Here is a 21,068-nt window from a genome sequence, read left to right on the forward strand (position 1 = left end):
TAAATTCTATTTGAAAAGAGAATCCATTTTCTCCTGGTGTCCTGGCCAACAATCCTGCAGATAAATTAATCATTCAGCTCACGTTAATGGTACCTTTCTGTGTGCAAAATGGCTACTACATTTGCCTAAAACATTCTCTACAATACACACTAGTAATTACTGTGAAGCTCTTTGAGACATTTCAACATGATAAGGTGCTTTAAAACTGCCAACTCCTTTTCTTTAGTGCTCTTAGTGGCTGATATTCAAATTGTGCAATGCTTTTAGAGGGTTCTCAAGAGCTTTAACAAAGTGGGTGCAAGAGAATTTATTTTATTTGAAACCTAATGAGACTATACTTTCAAATGTGGCCTTAGAGTTATACAATAGTTTGAATTAAAAAAGGGTATCCCTGATGGCCTATTTGATGAAAACATTCAGTCATGAGCCATGAGAATTATTGTAGGTTTGATCCATGGTCTGAGCCAAATGAGTTGGTCTCAGCCAGGGTACCAGTAATTGTGGAACAAATGGGTTTGAAAAGAATATAATGCATAATAATAATAATTATTGGTTCAGCACCATTCACAGTGGGAGGATGTTCTAAAGTATTTCACAGGTAGTGACTTTGTGTTTTGTGCATGTGCACAGGAGCCAATTTTTTTCGCACATCCAACAGCCATGATGTAAATGACCAATTTTATTAGGAGATTGGGAACAGCTCCCTTCTCCTTTCAAATAGTGCCATGGGATCTTTAACATCCACCTGAACAGGCAGATAGGACCTCAGTTTAACATCACAGCTAGGAGGATGGCATCTCTGACAATGCCACACACTGCACCCTCAGCCTCGACTTTGTGAGTTCCAAGTCCTGACATGGGGCTTGAACCCACAATCTTCTGCAGTGAGAGTGCTACCATTAAACCAGGCTGACACCTATTATCAGAGCCTTGGGATGTCTTCCTGACATGAAAGGCTCTACAAAAATTTAATTTATTCCTATTGCATATCAACCAGGGTTCTCCTGTAGATTTCTATTTAGCAGCATGTCCCCTCTGAAGTGAAGAATATATATGTTTGAATATTAGTGGATGAAGGCAGAACTGGGCTTAATTGTGATGATCTTTGCATTCAAATACAAATTGGCTAACACTCGATGTCAAACACACACATGAATAATGGCCTTTTTGTCATAATATTGGTTCTACCCAATCCCTGCTGACTTGTACCTTATAGAATGAGAAAAATTGCCAAAATGCCTTTAGGAGAGAAGGGAGAAAAATGTTTTGAAATATGCTGATATTCATCTTCCTTGAGATTGTGTAGTCTCTTTTGCCATCTACTGGATTGCATGTAGTGAAAAGATTGCACAATATTTGTAGTTCTGCACTTAAAACAAACTGTAGGTTGTTAAATACATTCTCAAAGATCCACTCATTTGAAGATTCTCTACTGATTTTGTAATTATTTTGTGATTGCCAGCGTAGAAACTCAGATTTAAATCCCATTAGAGAGAGAGTGCATGCTCCAGATAAACAGAAACCAGACATTGTTTGGTTTGGAGACTGTAAAGCATGGCGATAGGTTTCTGCTTGTGCCAGACATGTAACTGACCAAACAAAATTCTAATTCTATGGATTAATTGCTGCAACAATAATTTTCCTTTGTGAGCTGAAATGCAAACTTAATTATTCATCCTGTAAAGGACATATCGATTTCCTCCACTCATGGAAAATGTAATTCCTTTAAGTTGCCATTTATCATATCAATTTCTGTACAAATAGAAATTAATTGAATAGCTCTTTGAACAGTTGGTAAACTTTCTTGCGTGACTTAATATTTAGGTAATCAATCCACTCTATGCCATGTTGATAAATTAGTCTTTTCCATATGGTCTACAATTCATCTGAGCATGTGATTTCAAGTTAATCTCACTCACACCAGCTACTGTCCCACCTATTAACTGGAACAACAAAGGCGAATACAAGAAAATGTGGCACTCTGTCTGGGTTTTAAATGTATCAGTACCCCTCCAAAATGGTTAGTGAGACCGAGTGGCATAGAAAAACGGGTCAGATTGGGTGTGTGTTTGGGTTAGACTAGTGTGCGTTTGGTGCGCTAGTCAGCGCCTTGGGACGTCCTCCTGAAGTGAAAGGAACTTTACAAATGTAATTTTGTTGTTGTAAGTGTGTCAGCCTGGTGCAGTGGTAGCACTCTCACCTCTGATTCAGAAAGTTCTCGGTTCAAGCCCCACATCGGGACTTGGATTCATAAAGTCTAAGATGACACTTCAATGCAGTGCTGGTGGGTGTTGCATTGTCAGAGATGCCATCCTTCAGATGAGACATTAAACCTGTAATCCTGGAGTCCTGTAGCTCAGTAGTTAGAGCACTCGCCTCGCAAGCAAGAGACCTGGGTTTGATTCCCAACAGGGGGAAATGTTGGGCAAGTTTCCTTACTCCACACACCTCTGTTTATTGAGCAGTAAGTAGGAATCCGGTTGCTAGTCAATTTGCTGACTGCTTTTCCGTGGGTAATAATTCCTTGAAAAAAAAAGCATTGGTCAATTCAATCCACAACTGTTCATGAGATACTGATTGCCGCATTTGGCGCAATTGGCTACTAGGTTTTGCCCACAAAATATACAATCAATTCACTTTACAGTATATTCTGTGAAGCGCTTTGAGAAGTCTTGAAATCATGATAAGGCGCTATATGAAAAGCAATGTTTAGTATTATTATTATTTATTATTATAAACCAAGGTCCCATCTGCCTCTTCAGGAGGATGATCAAGATCCCATGGCATTACTCGAAAAGAGAAGGCAGTTTCTCCCAGGGTCCTGGGAGAATCCACTTTTCAGTGTATCACTTTACAGTATATGTGGAGAAAAACAACAGTCCAGCCTTGAACAGTTTCACACAGAGGCCTCTGAGTTAAGCTTGTGCCCTTGGATACATGCCCAAGCATAAATCACTGGCATCAAGAGATAAAGGGTGAGCAGAGAAAACTGGAGAGGAAAAAGCTGTGACGCATTTTTAAATAAACTTCAGATTATCAATGTAAACATGGGAACATTTTCTGTTTACATATTATTCTAGTTCTATTGTCTCGGGTTCTGAGGTGTGTACTGTTGAGTAGTCATTGATTTTGTTGGCTAAATGCATAGTATTCAGAATAAGGGAAAGCAATGCTAAGAAACAAACTATTTTTCCACTACAGTTCTACTGATGGTATCAGTTATTAACTAAGGTCACGTACAGTGTACTTTAAGATAGATCACAAGGTTCCCCTACATTACCCTTAGCAAAAGAACCTGCTGATTCCATTCAGTGTGATATTTCAGCCTCTGTCAGTCTGAGAGGCACATTGCTGAACTAATTACCAATTAATGGCAAACCCAAAGACAACTTCAAGCTGTGGATACACGTCACCTGGAAACTGTCATGATTGTCAGACTCAGTGGGTGCTGGACTCTTAACTTTGTGAATACAATGTTCACCTAAATGCTCCTGTATTTTCTTTCATATAGCATCTTTCACATGTTTTATATTATAACTTCTAAAAGCTAATTTTTTCCACGATTTTTATGAGGTTAAATATTCTAAGGCAGGGGTGAAAAAACTATGATAATAATCCTTGCATTTGGTATAACACTTCGTGAAACATTACACAATATGAAACAGTGTAACATAAATGGGTCAATTTTGCAGTATTTCCTAATAGTATATTTTAATTAAGAAATCTAAATTCTACTGGATCTAGAATTATTCTATTCATGTAACATTTTAGGGCACCCAGAATTTTGCACATTCTTAAATACAGCCTTAATTTTGAAGACAGTTTTCCATAATATTTTTAAGAACTACAATATAGACCAGCTTCAAAGTTAAGACTGAATTCAATAAATGTGCTAAATTCTGAATGCTCTACAATGCTACATAAATAAATGGGAATCCCATGGGAACAATACATTAGCATTGGTTAATCTGCAACGAGCTGAATGCTAGGTCTATGTAACAGGTATATTTGTATGCTGTAAAAGGAAGCTGCCTCATTTAGTAAAGATTAAGAACTTTCAATAATTTGCTTCACAACATTGTCATGTCCTTGTGGATGTATTAAAAGAACCAATCGTGTGAGGTAGAATCTCTCAGCTAAATTGGTCATTCACTTCCTGGTTGTTTGTGGAACATTGCGGTGCGGAAATTCCCTGCTGCCTTTCACCTACAAAATACTTGGTAACTGCACTTTACAGTAAATCATGTGAAATGCTTTCAGACGTTTACTGACAAAATTTACTGATGTTTTATGATAATAAGGATTATTATCATTATAAGTTCCAATACTGACTAGAATTGCAGTGAACACTGCTTAGTTTGGACGTAGAGTTATGTTCAGATGTTAATTTGTGTTATTTCTTAACAGGATTCCTTATTAAGAATTCCCAAGTAGCTCCTTATGCTAACTGGGAGTGTGTCACACTGACCTAGACGAATGCCATAATTTACTTCCAGACCTGGGTTCCTGGGGTCAACTGGAATTCTAACAGGAACCTGTTAAGAAATTTCAAAGTCTAAATCATGTTATCCCATAATAATATCACAGTCTTATTCTATTGCAAAATATAATAAATAATCATTGTTGCATTTGATATAGTGCCTTCTCAGGTTGTTGAGACGTCTCAAAGTGCTTCACAAGATATACTATTAAGTGAAGCGAAATGCGGCAGCCAATTGCATACAGCAGTGTCCCACAAACACCGAAGGAGTGAATGACCAATTTTACTTAGAGGATTGTTGGCCAGGACTCTTGAATAAACTCCCTTCTCTTTTTGAATAGTGCCATGGAATCTTTTTTGTCCACCTGAACAGGCCGAAGAGACCTTGGTTTAACGCCTCATCCGAAAAACGGCATATCTGATGATGCAACGCACCCTAACACTGGCTGGAATGTCAACTTAGACTATGTTTTGTGACTCGTTATAGTAGTTCTGGACCTATGCTTAAAGGTGTCAGATTTTATCTGGATGATCTGCCATAGGAACATTTATCTTATCATGGAATCATAGAATCATACAGCACAGAAAGAGGCCATTCAGCCCATCGTGTCTGTGCCAGCTCCTAAAAGAGCAATCCAACTCAATCACATTGGCCCGCTTTCTCTCCATAGCCCTGCAATCCTGTCCTCCCCAAATACCCATCTACTTCTCTCATAAAAGTTGTTATTGAATCGGCTTCCACTACCCTTTCAGGTAATGCATTCCAGATCCAAACAACTCGCTGGGTGAAACATTTTTTTCCTAACCTCCCCTCTGTTTCTTTTAATAACTATCTTAAATTGTTGTTCTCGGGTTACTGACCCACATGCCAGTGGAAACAGTTTTTCCAGGTTCAACCTATCAAATCCTCACATGATCTTGTAAACCTCTGTTAAATCCCCTCTTAATCTTCTCTCCTCAAGGGAGAATAATTCTCGTTTCGCTAACCTCTCCTCATAACTAAGGTCCTTCATTCCTCGTACCATCCTGGTAAATCTCCTTTGCACCCTCTGCAATGCCCTAACATTTTGCTAAAGTGCGGTGCCCGGAACTGAACCCAGTACTCCAACTGAGGTCTAACCAGCATTTTATAAATATTCAACATAACCTCCTGACTTTTGAATTCTATGCCCCTATTTATAAAACTTAATATCCCGTATACTTTTTTAACAGCTCTATCACTGTCCTGTCACCTTCAGAGATTTGCTTATTGGACCCCCAGGTTTCTCTGTTCATTTGCCCCCTTTAGGATTGTACCATCTAGCTTATATTGCCTCTCCTCGTTCTTCCTACCAAAATGCAATATTTCGCATTTCTCCTCATCTGCCACATTTCTGCTCATTTTACCAATCTATCTAAGTCCTCTTGGACTCTGGTGCTATCCTCCTCACCATTAACTACTTTTCCTAGCTTAGTATCATCTGCAAATTTGGAAATTGTGCTCCCTATATCCAGGTCCAGATCATTAATATAGATCAGAAAGAGCAGTGGTCCCAATAACGACCCCTGAGTGATACCACTACACACCTCCCTCCAGTCAGAAAAGCAACCATTTACTACCACGCTCTGCTTTCTGTTTCCTAGCCAGTTCTGGATCCATGTTGCCACAGTCCCTTTAATACCATGGGCTTCTATTTTGTTTATAAGTCTCTTATGTGGCACTTAGTCAAATGCCTTTTGAAAATCTAGATACTTTCATCCACCCTCTCAGTCACTTCATCAAAAAATTCTATTAGGTTTGTCAGACACGATCTGCCTTTAACAAATCCGTGTTGACTGTTCTTTATTAAACCAGATTTTTCAAAGTGAGAATTTATATTGTCCCGGATTATAGTCTCCAGAAGTTTCCCTACTACTGATGTTAGGCTGATTGGCCTGTAGTTCTCAGGTTCATCCTTCTGCCCCTTTTTGTACAGGAGCGTAACATTTGCAACCTTCCAGTCTTCTGGCACCACTCCAGTGTCCAAAGAGATTGAAAGATTGTGGCCAGAGCCTCCGCTTTTCCACCTTTGCTTCCCTCAGTAACCTAGGATACATCCCGTCTGGACATAAGAACATAAGAACATAAGAATTAGGAGGCATTCGGCCCCTCGATCCTGCCCCTCCATTCAATAAGATCATGGCTGAACTATTCTAACTCCACCTACCCGCCTTATCCCCATATCCCTTAATCCCTTTATCTACAAGAAATCTATCAATCTCAGTCTTGAATATGTTCAAGGACTGAGCATCTACAGCCTTTTGGGGTAGAGAATTCTATAAATTCAAAACCCTCTGAGTGAAGAAGTTTTTCCTCAACTCAGTGCGAAAGGGCTTACCCCGAATTTTAAGACTGTGACCCCTGGTTATAGTGTCTCCAACCAGGGGAAAAAGTCTCCCACTGTCTATTCTGCCGTGCCCCTTAATAATCTTATAGGTTTCTATAAGAACACCTCTCATTCTTCTGTATTCTAGAGAATATAGGCCTAAATTGCTCAACCTATCCTCATAACTCATCCCCCTCATCCCAGGTACCAACTTAGTGAATCTACGTTGTACCCCCTCCAAGGCGAGTACATCCTTTCTTAAATAAGGAGACCAAAACTGCACACAATACTTTAGGTGCGGTCTCACCAGGGCCCTATACAGTTGCAGCAAGACTTCCCTACTCTTCTATTCTAACCCTTTTGTAACAAATGCCAACATACCATTAACCTTCCTAATTGCTTGCTGTACCTGCAAACTAACTTTTTGTGACAGGTATACAAGGGCACCCAAGTCCCTCTGAACGCTAACATAATCTAGACTCTCCCCTTCTAAAAAATATTCTGCTCTACTGTTTTTGCCACCTAAGTGGATGACTTCACACTTCCCTACATTATACTTCATCAACCACCTATTTACCCACTCACCTAGCCTATCTACATCTCGTTGCATTTTTTTAATGCCATCCTCGGTGTTTACTCTCCCTCCTAGTTTAGTGTCATCCGCGAATTTGGATATATTAATTTTGATGTCCTCATCTAGATCGTTGATGTAGATTGTAAATAGTTGAGGCCCAAGCACTGACCCTTGTGGCACCCCACTAGTCACATCCCGCCAATCTGAGAAGGTCCCGTTTATCCCGACTCTTTGTTTTCTTCCCGTTAGCCATTCTTCAATCCATGCTAATATATTCCCCTTAATTCCATGGGCCCTAATCTTGTGCATCAACCTTTTATGCGGCATCTTATTGAATGCCTTTTGGAAATCTAAATACACTACATCCACTGAATCCCCCCTATCTAATCTACTTGATATGTCCTCAAAAAAATCTAAAAGATTTGTTAAGCATGACTTCCCTTTTGTAAAGCCATGTTGATGCTGTCTAATCATATTGTGATCCTCTGAGTATCCCACTACGACATCCTTAATTAAGAATTCTAGAATTTTCCCTACCACCGATGTCAGACTAACTGGTCTATAGTTCTCCATCTTTTCTCTCCTACCCTTCTTAAATAGTGGTGTGACGTTTGCAATCTTCCAATCAATGGGAACCGTTCCAGAATCCAAAGAATTTTGGAAGATCAGACACAAGGCCTCCACTATCTCATGAGCTACCTCTTTTAAAACCCTAGGATGCAAACCATCAGGTCTACGGGACTTGTCACTGTTTAATGCCAACAATTTCCCTGGCACCAATTCTTTGCTAATGTAAATTTCCCTAAGTTGTTATCATTAGCCCCTTGGTTCATCTCTATTTCTGATAAACTTCTTGTGTCTTCTAACGTGAAGACAGAAGCAAAGTATTTATTTAGGGACTCTGCCATATCCTTATCACCCATTATAATTCCTCCTGTCTCTGCCTGTAATGGACCCACATTTACTTTTGCTAGCCTATTCCTCTTAATGTATTTATAAAAACTCTTACAATCTGTCTTAATGTTCCTAGTTAGCTTGCCCTCATAATCCATTTTCTCATTCTTAATGAGCTTTTTGGTTTTCCTTTGTTGGTCCCTAAAACACTCCTCAGATGTGCTACTCTTTTTGGCAGTTTTATAGGCTTTTTCTTTTAGTTTTATACTTTCTTTAACTGCTCTAGTTAGCCACGGATGGACTGCTTTCCCTGTGGTTCCCTTATTCCTCAAGGGAATATGTGACCTCTGAGAATTATGCACTACATCTTTAAACGTTTGCCATTATTGGTCTATTGTCATATCCATTAATCTAATTCCCCAACAAAGCACAAAATACTGCAGATGCTGGAATCTGAAACAAAAACCGAGAAAGTTTTGAAAACCCAGCAGGTCAGGCAGCATCTATGGAGAAAGGAAAGTGAGTCAACGTTTTGGGTCCACAACCCTTTGTTAGAACTGGGGAATCTAATTCCCCAGTCTATTTTAGCTAATTCCTCCCTCATACCTGCAAAGTTAGCTTTATTTAAATTTAAGATCCTTGCTTCGGATTTGACTACATCGCTCTCTAACTTAATACTAAATTCTATCATGTTACGATCACTCTGCCTTAGAGGAGCCTTAATAACTATATTACCGACTACTGACTGGACCTGGAAGCTATCCCGTGTAAAGGGCTCTATATAAATGCAAGTTGTTGTTGTTTTTGTAGGACACATTGTGACCTGCATTACAAAATCACAAAACAAATCAAATACTGTGATGGAATAAAAAATCTTTGCATTACCATCAAATCTCTGCAGTGAACTGACAATCTCAATATACCTTGAATCTTGAGTTTACCACAGCAATAGATCAGAGTTGAGGAGGATGTAATGAACAACAACAACAACAACAAAATTACATTTTAGAGCACCTTTGAAAAGGCGCTGGACAGTCAGGGGTCAGGACCCGAGCATGGTGGAGGGGTGGGGTAGGGGTGAGGGAAGGCAGAGAGGTGGGAGGGTGACCGAAGGCATGTTCAAAGAGGAGGGTCTTGAGGCCGGCCTTGAAGGAGGCAAGGGAGGAAGCGAGGCAAAGAGACCATGGGATGGAGTTCCAGAGTGTGGGGGCAGAGAGTCGGGCGAGGGTGGGAGTGATGGGGTCACGGAGCCTGGTGCGCAAGAGTACACGAGCTGCAGTTTTGGATGATCTGCAGCTTGTGAAGGGAAGAGTTGGGAAGGCCGATGAGGAGGGAATTTCTGTAATTGAGTCTTGATGTGACGAATGCATGGGTAAGGGTTCTGGCAGCCTGAGGGGTGAGGCAGTGGTGGAGTCTGGCAATGTTGTGGAGGTGGTGGTAAGCAGTGCCAGTCATGCATGGATGTGGGGAAGAAAGGACAGTCAAACAAGACACCCAAGTTCCTGACTGGCTTAGTGAGGTTGAGTGTGCAGCCGTGGAGGCTGATGCTGCCGACGCCCATGGTGTGGAGGCGCTGGTGCGAGCCAATCAGGAGGGCCTCGGTCTTGCTGACTTTCAGCTGGAGAAAGTTGTCCCTCGTCCAGGACTTGATGTTGGACAGGCAGTCGGTCAGGACGCCAGTAGTCCTGGAGTTGAAGGTGGAGGCAGAGAGATAGAGTTGGGTGTCATCCGCATACATGTGGAAATTTACCCTGTGTCTGCGGATGATGTCACCAACGGGGAGCATGTAGAGGGTGAAGAGGAGGGGACCGAGGACAGAGCCCTGAGGAACACTGCACGAGACGGTGTGGGGCTGGAGGAGAAGCTGTTAGCTGAGACGAAGTGGAGGCGGTGTGAAAGGTAGGACCTGAACCAGTCAAGGACAGAACCTTGGAGGTTGAGATGGGAGGAGAGTCGGCGGAGGAGGATTGAATGGTGCACAGTGTCAAAAGCGGCAGAGAGGTCAAGGAGGACGAGGAGGTAGAGGGAGCCCTGGTCACACATGGTCAGGATGTCATTTGTGGGCAGCACGGAAACCCGATTGGAGGGGCTCATGGAGGGAGTGGGAAGAGAGGAAAGAACGAAGCTGGGAGCCAATGGCTCTCTCAAGGACCTTAGACAGAAAAGGGAGGTTGGAGATAGGTCGGTAGCTGGATAGCTGTGTTGGGTCAAGGGAAGGTTTCTTCAAGGTGGGGACGTTAGTGGCTGTTTTGAGGAGTGTAGGAATAGTGCCAGATGACAGGGAGAGGTTGATGATGTTGGCGAGTAGTGGGGCAAGGTAATGGAGCTGGTATTTAAGGAGAGGGGTGGGGATGGGATCCAGGGAGCAGTTGGTGGGCTTCATGGAGGATATGGTGATGATAACAGAGGAGGCGGTGACAGGTTCAAAAGTGTGGAAGGAGGGATGGGTCATGGTCAGAGTGTGGAGTGGGGTAGGGAGGGGATGGAAGTTGGGAGGGTAGTGGCAGCTGAGCAGATTCCCTCGATTTTGGACTCGAGGAAGTCCAGCATTTCCTCGCAGTGGAAGTCGGAGGAAAGAATCCAAATCCCACTGAATATATATAATGAAGCCATGTATGAGGGTTTCGGCGCCCTGAGGGGTGAGGCAGTGGCAGAGTCGGGCAATGTTGCGGAGGTGGGAAAGGCAGAGCAGGTCATAGCACGGATGTGGGGGAGAAAGAACAGTTGAGGGTTGAACAAGGTGCCTAGGTTCCTGACTGGCTTGGTGAGGTGAAGTGTGGATGTTGATGCTGCCAGTGCCTGAGGTGTGGAGGCGTTGGTGCGAGTCAATCAAGAGGGCCTTGATCTTGCTGATGTTCAACTGTAGAAAGTTGGCTCTCATCCAGGACTTAATATCTGACAGGCAGTCTGACATCAGTGGTCCTGGAGTGGAGGGTAGAGAGTTGGGTGTTATCCGCGTACATGTGGAATATGACCTCATGTCTGCAGATGATGTCACCAACAGGGAGCATATACAGGTTGAAGAGGAGAGGACTGAGGACAAAGCCCTGAGGAACACCGCACGAGAAGGTGTGGGGGGTGAAGGAGAAACCGATTGTGGAGACAAAGTGGAGATGATGGGTGAGATAGGATCTGAATCATTCAGGGACAGGAGCTTGAAGGTTGAGGTGAGAGGAGAGTTGGTGAAGGAGGATAGAGAGGTCCACAGTGTCAAAGGCAGCAGAGAGGTCAAGGAGGAGGAGGAGGTAGAGGGAGCCCTGGTCACCTTGACGAGGGCTGTTTCCGTGCTGTAGCCAGCATGAAAAACCTCTTGGAGGGGTTCGTAAATGGAGTGACAGGAGAGGAAGGAGTGAAGCTGGGAAGCAACAACACTTTCAAGGACCTTGGAAAGGAAAGGGAGGTTGGAGATGGAGTGCTAGTTTATGAGCAGGGATGGATCCAGGGAAGGTGTTTTAGGATAGGGGTGATGACAGCTGTTTTTAGGGGGATGGGAATGGTACCAGTTGACAGGGAAGATTGACAAGGTCTTAGAGTAAAGGGGTGAGGAGGGGGAGCTGGGAGGTAAGGAGAGGGGTAGGGATGGGGTTGAGGGAGCAGGTGGTGGGCTTCATGCGAGTTACAGTGGTGGTGAGAGAGGAGGGGGAGACAGATTCCAAGTTGTGGAGGGAGGGAATGGGTGGGGGCTAGTTTGCGAGGGAGAGATGGGGAAGGGGTGGTGGTTGGGAGTGCGGAGGTGGCTGAATGGATCCCCTTGATTTTGGCCTCGAGGAAATCCAGCATCTCCTCACAGTTGGAGTTGGAGGAGAGGATGGGCGAGGCGTGAGATGGTGGATGGAGTAGCTTATTGGTAGTGGAGAATAAAAGCCTGGGTTTGTCATTGGCCTCCAAGATTATCTTGGAATAGAAGGACGATTTAGCAGAGGCGAGAGCAGAGCAGTAAGGTTTCATGTGGTCCAGCCATATCTGCTGGTGGATCTTTATCTCCGATTTGAGCCAGGTGCATTGTAGTGTAGAGACTGAGTATTTGTAAGCAAACTTGGCAACCAATTTAGATAGAGCAGGTTCCACAAACAGGCAGGGTGAATGATTAATTAATCTGGAGGATTGTTGGCCACGACACCGGGAGAAAGAAATTCTCTTCTTTTCTCTTTTCAAATTGTGTCTAAGATTTTTATTCTTTCTGTTAAAAGAGCACACACTGTTATGGAATAACAATGCAAAACAATACAGGAGAGATGTATAATTCACTAATACCTCAATACACCTAATCACAACCAATGTTAAAAATCCGCTTCACCAAAGGATTTTAACATGAGTATATTTTGTCCATTCTAAACCAAAATAAACTTTGGACTGTTAAATGCTAAGAGTATCCATGGGGATACAAGCAGATCCTGTGGCAGGAATGATACCAGTTTTGAATGAGCTTCCTGCCATATGATTTTATAGCAGACAGCTGGCTGTCCAGTATATATCTTCATCGTTAGTATTCAACACATCAGTAATACATTTTAACCACAAAATAAAGTCAGAACCAATTAATTCTAGTTAAAGAGCAATTTGCATAAAAATAACCAAACACACAAATCAGGCCTAACTATTTATTTTGGCTTTACAACAACAACAACAAGATTCCATTTATAGAGCGCCTTTCACGTCGGGAGGACGTCCCAAGGCGCTGTACAGTTGGGTCAGGACCCGAGCAGGGGGGAATGGTCAGGGGGAGGGAAGGGAGGGAGCGAGGAGGGGGTAGAGAGTCAAGAGGGGAGCTGAAGGCACGGTCAAAAAGAAAGGTCTTGAGACCGGCCTTGAAGGAGGAAAGGGAGGAGGCAAGGCGAAGGCACTGGGGGATAGAGTCGATGTTTTGAAAAAATATTTATTTTACAAATATTGCAGCAAATACGATATAATTGGCAAATGGATTATTATTATGTTGAACGTCCTGCTGGGAGCAAGTGTGAAGCTTGGTCTTTTGAGATTTATACGTTAATTCTTCTCCCAAATATTGTTATGTTCAATATTTTCTTCCTTCTTTGTTTTGCCCTCAGGAATCTGTGCGTTTAAGAATTTTTGGGTTGCATTAGTCACCGAGAAATGGGAGCCCACAAGTAGTGTAAGTAGCAGCTGAAAGCAGCCCTTTGAAAAATAATTGAAAAAATAGTAATATTTAATCTTTTCAGTGAACATTTGTAAAAGATCAATCAGACAAAGCTTGTGGGATTCCTTACCTGATTTCTTGTTTTAATTCACACAACATACACTTATATACTACTTTTCTTGTTGTTAAACCTTGACAGAAATGGAGTGGGAATGAGCAGGATTAGAGATGGAGTGTGGGTGGGGGGGGCACTGTTGGAGGTTGATGACGGAAGGCATGGATAAGTGCTGTATTGAATGCTTGCAAATTTCACCTCAGTGAAGCTGAGTGAAAGTAATTAAATAGATTACAAGTTTGAACATGTTGAACATAACTTTAGGTGTCAATCTGGCTTAATTTGCAGCACCTTTGCCTGTGAGTCATGAAGGACTTTGAGCTCTGTACTGGAGAGTCTTGCATTGCTAGAAGCATTTGAAACCTTTTGATGTAGTTAATTACTAGATGAAATACAAGGATTATTATATTGCTAGCTGTACCCGTTGCAGCTACGCTTGCAACCAAAGGCTCTAATATGGAATGTAGATTGACACACAGACAGACTTTATCTATACTCAGCTGGGAGGACTCCTGTGAGAGGACTTATTTTGGGAGGACTTAGTAGGAGGACTCCTTTTGGGATGACTCCTGTGGGATGACTGCTATCAAAGCTACGTGAATGGAAGGGGTTTACTGTATGATGCAGCAGGTCCTCGATTTATTGCAATGCTTCTGTGTAGATGACATTTACAGTTTTTCCTCATTCGGCCATGATGTACAAGTTTTGAGATGAACCCACACATGAGTATCCAACACAGAACTGTCCATGGGAAAAGCAGGGTGAATTCAAGGAAAGGCCAGGAACCTTTAAGCTCTGCCCCGTGCCTTGTTAATTGACATGGCAAAGCACATTCGAACAGGGATTTGGAGCCTTTTGAACTCAAATAGGCAGTCACTTGCGAGCAATGGGATGTGAGGAATGAATACATCTTTCTCTTTGAACTGACCAGTCAGAATAGGTCAGTCAGACATAGTGCATTCATCCCACACAATGGTTTTACAGTCCTTGATCAATGTGGCTGCAGCTGTACCCTTCTTAATATTGCACATTGGATCCTCTGTATGAGAAAGGTTCAGTGGCACCTTGAAGGCAGAATGGGTTGTTCTGCCGCCTGTAAATAGAGTTGCTGCAATACTAGAGGACCCAACAGCAAGTACAATTTGGCCCCTGGACCAAATGTTGGCCAATATGGGATTGATGAGGTATGTTTTTCTTGTTCCACCAGGTGCATCAAGAAAGATAACACCTCCTTCATTGTGGTAAACTTTGAAAAGAATACTATAACACATTGCAGCTTGATCTTCTGTCATGGTCGATTCTCTCTCCTGGACAAAGTGCTGCATTTCGTCTTGGTTATAGTTGAGTTCCTAGCAAATTTCTCTGGGCAAGATGACAACTTCTGTTCTGTGAGCACAGGGCAGACCATTGCATGGCAATGCCTTTCACCCAATGCCATTAGCTTGTCTTCTAGGTTTATGAGGGCCTGGTTGAAGATGGCACCACTGGAGTCCAACTCAGGTTGTGGATTTGCACTTCGCAGCTGATGGAAACCGTCTTCTGACATGCTTTCTTTGTGGTTATTCCACAGCTATCTTGTATTAGAGAGACCACTGGTGTGTAGCATGATGGCAAACAAATCCTTCAGTCTGACAGTAGACCGTGCCGCAGCTACTTGGCCTCTAGCTCATGACAACCAGAAACAAGTGCCATACATTTGTTGCATAATATGAATGTATCTCTCTGAATGGTGTGTGCTTTCCTCTGTCGCTACGTAATTACAGAATACGATGCATAGCTCATTTTGGGACTTAATTGAAGCATTTTTTTGTATAGCTCATCAATGATAGGAGATTCCCTCCCAAAAATGTGCCCTTGACACTGCTAGATGCAAGACCTTTCCGATGAGGTATAAATCATGTTTCTACATCAATCAGTTATTGTGTGATTGTCAGATACACTGACACACTGACAGACAGATACTTTGTCTTTAGTAGTATAGAAGATAATAAATCAAACAGTTGGAGGTCTGCCTGTGCCACTTATGTTTCACTCTTATATCTCTTAAGTGCTAGTATTGATTTCTAATTCATGCCATTTATGACTCTCCATATATATGCTATGATTCTACTGGACAACAATGTTCCATCTGAATCATTATATTTCTTTCACTTTTTTACAGATGTTGGAATGAAAACACTTTTTTCACACTATGGCAAATCAATCGAATTGTGTTTACAATTAGATCATCCTGCAGCTAGAATGTCAATTTCTCTTCTGACTCAATTTGCATCCGGTTCAGCCCAGAAGATAAGATTTCTTGGAAATAACCCTGGGATTTAGTTGAATTACAAAGATTTCCTATAAGGCAGTTTTATCCAGGAATTTCTTGGGAGAAGTGTTGGGGGTAGTCTTGATCGAGCAAGGATGAAATCAAATGGGACAAAGGCCGTTCTTCATATTACGATCTCATGAGATGTGAACAATACCTTACTGTTTTGGGTCTAATCATTCACCTCAGAAACATTTGTGTAGTTAGAGGGCAGTTTGTATTTCTTCGCAGTGATGTAAGGAAGGTTAACTGCTACCTCCCATAAAATCGGTACCACAATTTAAACATAATAAACTTTTGTACAAACATCTCTTATCACCTGTGAGCTGGCTAAACAATGATTCTCATTCATTCATGGTTTCTATTACTTGTACAGAATTCACATACTGTATCAGAGAAATATAGAAGTGTTGAAGAAACTTTGCTCATGAAATGAAAACAAGCTATTTAAAGGTGAATGAATCAAATCAATTGTCATATGGTGTTTTATCACTGTGACACTTATAAGTCCCATGGATGGTTATGTTGCTAAATTTATATCTGTTGCCAGAAAGACAATCGCTCATGTAAAACAGTATCTATTTAAAAGGGTAATATCTTCTTTGAAAGATGGCAAACTTTCTTTGTTTGAGGAAGGAAAAGTAAAAATTTTAAATTTTTTATTGTTAGCATGATATCCTGATAAAGTGACTCGATGAAGCATTTCAGCATCATTAGGTCACGGGTTTGGCAAGTAAACAGAAAAAGGTATGCAAATCTTTTGTTCATAAAGCACATGCCCATTGACAGACGTGATAGTAGACAAACTAGCACTATTAAGAGTACCAGAACTATTAAGTACCAGCACCAATAAGTACAGAACCTACACCTGCGCAGCAGTATCAGGTACAGGACATCGTTGAGAAATGATGATTGGTATGTTTGAGTACTATACGTATATTAATTGTTTGCTTTTACTTTATTGTTTCCTAATATAAGAGGAGTGAATTCACAAGACAATTCTTTTGGTAGTAGAATTTTGTTTCTTGCATGCAGATGTTAAATTGAAGGTTTAATCTTTAATTGCTGGAGTCTGTGTTCGCATATGGGAACTGCTGGTGCCTTGGTAGAATTTCTCAACGTGTGCGCTCCCACACTGGTTGTCAGACTTCTATCCTGATTAAATCAGCAACAGTTTGCAGTGTTTTTGTCACCTAACATTGCTAGAAAACCAGCATACCCACTGGAAAATAATCCTCGCAAACACATATAAATAAAATGAAATCAATTTGGTGGGATTGCTACATGCCTGAGATTCTGGAAAGGATCTTACAAATGGTCGTTTCATATTTTATTTGGGTTTTTAATTTTTTTTATCAAACGGAGGGTGGATTTTAAAAAATGGTAATTGTTAGGTTAGTTTGGAAAACCTCACTACTCTCCTTTGGTCATATTCAAATTATAGCTTCACTAGATAAAAGCTAGCATTAGAACACAAAGTAACAGTTTTCAGAATCCAGTTGAAAGCAAAATCATTAAAAGCAAAGAGCAAGCCAGATCAAAACAAATATTGTCTTGGGGGCTTTCCAAAATTTAAGATCCCACAAAACTTTGTTGAAATCCTGCAATGGTTTGCAGAGTTTCAACAAGCCCTCGTTGCCCCTAAAGCTTTTACAAACATAATGGCGCTCCATGAAATAAGGCATTGTGCTGAGTGTACGGCTGTTATAATAATAATAATCCTTGCATTTGATATAGCGCCTTATCATGTCTTCGAGATGTTTCAAAGTGCTTCACAGAGTATACTGTAAAGTGAATTGACTGTATATTTTGTGGGCGAAAACCATCTATTCTTTGGAATAGATACGAAGAAGAAAAATAACAACCTGGAAGCCCCATTCAAACACTAACATATAATCACTATTCCCTTCTTGTGAATTGACTATATATTTTGTGGGCAAAATGCACCAGCCAATTGCGCACAGCAGTGTACCACAAACAGTCATGGGTTGAGTGACCAATATTTTATTTTTTGAAGGAATTATTACCTCCGGAAAAGCGATCTGTCAATCGACTAACATCCGAATTCATACTTACTGCTAGGTAAACAGGCGTGTGGAGTAAGGAAACTTGCCCAACATTTCGTTCTGCCGGGAATCGATCCTAGATCTCTCACTTGCGAGGTGAGTGTTTTTTGGGGTTTCAGAAAAATTCCATTCTGTGTTATAAGCGAGGATGCTAAACAGTCAGCACTTCCATTATTCATTTCAATCTTCCCTCTCCCTCTCTTGATGCTTATTCAATTGAGCACTTAACTGGAATTTGCATTTGATCATCGCTAACATCACTAGGTGCGCTGTCATGTGAATAGATTGTGGCCTGCCAGCTCTCACATTATGTACTGCACTACTCGTCCATGCTTTGTGGTTAATTTACTAGTGCTATCTGATGCTGAACTTCAACTCATAGTAGTTTTAAAATGGCCAATAAAAAATGCCAGAGTGCTCCAGAGGAGTTCCCCTCCTTGTACTCCCTTCAATCCTTCTTCTTTCCTTTTTAATGCTCGGTCAATTGAGCATTTGCATTTGATTCCCAGTGGATTTGCTCAGTTTTTCACCCTATACTTGTTGATAAAATGAGTATTGAGTAGGGTGATCCTAGTTCCATTCTGCACAGTTAGCCTTCCTTCCATTCCATGCTATCAGTATACAATGGTGATGTATTGAAGTATAGAATCTAGCAATATGGGGGAAAGAAAAACAGTTGCTGGGAACACTCAGCAGGTCAGGCAGCATCTATGGAGAGAGAAAAGTGAGTTAACTTTTAAGGCCAATCAACTTTTGTCAGAACTGGGGGTAATGGGTACAAATCCACATTCCATCATTTGATAATCTTGAACATTACTGCCCCAATATGCTACAGGAACGTTTACGCCAATCAGCACTTTCCTGTGTATTTTATCTTGTTTTTCTTCTCTTTAGAGTGGGCTATTCACCAAATGCCACTGAAGATATGGCTGACACAACAGCAGGAGAGATAAACTCAATGAACGGTTCAAACGTGACAAATGAACCGAATGATCCCTGCTTCAACCTTGATGAAAAATTGATGAAATATTATCTTCCAGTAATGTACAGTTTTATTTTTTTCATTGGCTTGATTGGGAATATTATCGCAATAACAGTTTATATCTTTAAAATAAGACCCTGGAAGAGCAATACCGTCATCAATTGCAATCTGATTTTGACAGATCTTCTCTATGTATCATCGCTTCCCTTCATCATCTACTCTTACATCAATTCAAATTCCTGGAAACTAGGAGAGTTTATGTGCAAGTTTACCCGACTTATCTTTTACTTGAATCTTTATGGAAGCATCATGTTTCTGATGTGTTTAAGTATATTCAGATTTCTTGTCATCATTTATCCATTGCGTGCATATGAAGTGCAGAAAAAGCCCTGGGCATTTCTAGCTTGTTGCTTGGTGTGGTTGATTACAATTGCCGAAGTTCTTCCTATGATAACCTTCATTACTTTGGAGTCAAAGAGTAACACTTTCACTTGTCTTGACTTTGGAAGCTCCCCCAATCCCGAGCAGCTTTTGGTGTACTCTTGGATTTTGACTGTTTTGGGGTATCTCATACCACTGCTTATTATATTTATATGTTCACTGAAAATAGTCTACACCCTGAAGAAGGGTCCTTATGTGAACCTTGCAAGTAAACTGAGAGCTCGTCGTCTCATTATTGTTATCTTGATCGTCTTCACCATTTGCTTCCTTCCTCTTCATCTTTTCAGACTCCTTCGATTGTACTTCAGGCTGCCGAATGTGACTGAGACATGTTTGACTCATACGGTCAATGCTATATATATCATAACAAGACCCATCGCTGCATTGCATACCTTCTGCAACTTAGCTTTGTATATTATTGATGATAATTTTAAGCAAGCGTTGATCTCTTTGTTTACATGCAAATCACAATCAGAGACCAGGAACTCAAGGGAGCATTTGCACAAATAAGGAAACATGAGATCAGGATTCATGAGCCTGAGAAGTGCCTGTAACAAGCCATAAAATTCATGTTACAAAGCCCTAAGCAGATGAAGAAGAATAACATTATTGCACAGGGTTTCCCTACTTTGTTTGGCAGGAAGGATTTTTTTTGGGTCAGGAAGGAAGAGATAATAATAATAATAATCCTTGCATTTGATACGTCTTCCAGACGTCTCAAAGCGCTTCACAGAATAGACTGCAAAGTGAACTGACTATATATTTGTGGATAAAATGTGATAACCAATTGCGCACAGCTGTGTCCCACAGACAGTCGTGGATTGAAAATGATCATTTTTTTTTGAGGGATTATTATCAGGCGTTTGAAGTAAGGAAACTTGCCCAAGGTTTCACCTTGCCGGGAATCGAACCCACGTCTCTAGCTTGCAAAGTGAGTGCTCTAATCACTTAGCTACAGGATTCCACAAAAGTAAAATATAATAACTATTCCCTTCTCTTTCATGATGCGCTCTCTAGATAATAACCACATGACTTGTAAGAAACTGTCTGGTGTTCCAAACTGCAGTAGTTCAACACTATATTGCAAGAGGGATGGATGTAGAAATACAATCAGATACCACAGGAAATAAAAGATTGCTGGAATTACTGACCCATGATGATACATTATTCAAGATACTTGCAAGGTTCACCGTAACACAACACCGTAAGATGGTGGATTCTTCAAAAGGGAAAAGATGAATAATGCAAAGATTCTATGGAGCGTTCATATCATGCATGAGTGTGTGTAAAAGTAAGACTGTGATTTGATATATTGGCTAATAATGAACACCAGGATTAGTGAAATGGTATCTAGGTTGGAGGTGTGTCAGGAATAACAACCAGAAGTTTATCTTATGAAGTACTGATGCAATCACGGCAGAATGTGGTAACATACATAACCAACATGGAAGAGCTAGAAGAACTCTTAGTGATAGTTGCAACTAATGAGCAGCACCAAAGACAATAATATAATGCAGATAAATTCAATGTTTCTTCATTAGAAATGTATAGCCCAGTTGAAAGGAATACATGGAATTTCCCAATGAATGGGGTTTTATTCATACAATCACTTCATTAATTATCCTGTTTGACCCTCAACTGTCCTTCATACGCCACATCCATGTCATGTCCTGCTCCGTCTTCCCCACCTATACAATATCACACGGCTCTACAACTATCTCACACCGCAGGCTGCCAAGAACCTCATACATGCATTCATAAC

General features: G+C 41.2%; 1 protein-coding gene across 3 annotated transcripts; it reads left to right on the forward strand.

Moving 5' to 3' along the window:
• The first annotated feature begins 16,611 nt into the window (after positions 1–16,611).
• On the forward strand, positions 16,612–19,986 carry LOC103176931 (2-oxoglutarate receptor 1). Of its 3 annotated transcripts, none has more exons than XM_042334380.1 (2): positions 16,612–16,732; positions 18,778–19,986. In XM_042334380.1, exon 2 carries the CDS (start codon positions 18,809–18,811, stop codon positions 19,814–19,816), a length of 1,008 nt encoding a protein of 335 aa, XP_042190314.1. In that variant the 5' UTR covers positions 16,612–16,732; positions 18,778–18,808; the 3' UTR covers positions 19,817–19,986. The 3 variants fall into 3 exon arrangements, 2 of the variants coding, with proteins under 2 accessions (XP_042190314.1, XP_007889005.1); XR_006085030.1 differs by lacking the exon at positions 18,778–19,986 and adding an exon at positions 17,900–17,932 and having other exon boundaries at positions 16,664–16,732; XM_007890814.1 differs by lacking the exon at positions 16,612–16,732 and adding an exon at positions 17,956–17,979.
• Positions 19,987–21,068: the final 1,082 nt, after the last annotated feature.

The sequence above is a fragment of the Callorhinchus milii genome, unplaced genomic scaffold (assembly GCF_018977255.1).
Source record: "Callorhinchus milii isolate IMCB2004 unplaced genomic scaffold, IMCB_Cmil_1.0 Scaffold4, whole genome shotgun sequence".
NCBI lineage: Eukaryota > Metazoa > Chordata > Chondrichthyes > Chimaeriformes > Callorhinchidae > Callorhinchus > Callorhinchus milii.

Coding starts and splice junctions, on each gene's coding strand:
- LOC103176931 (XM_042334380.1), top strand. CDS start 18,809: ATGGCTGACACAACAGCAGGAGAGATAAACTCAATGAACGGTTCAAAC.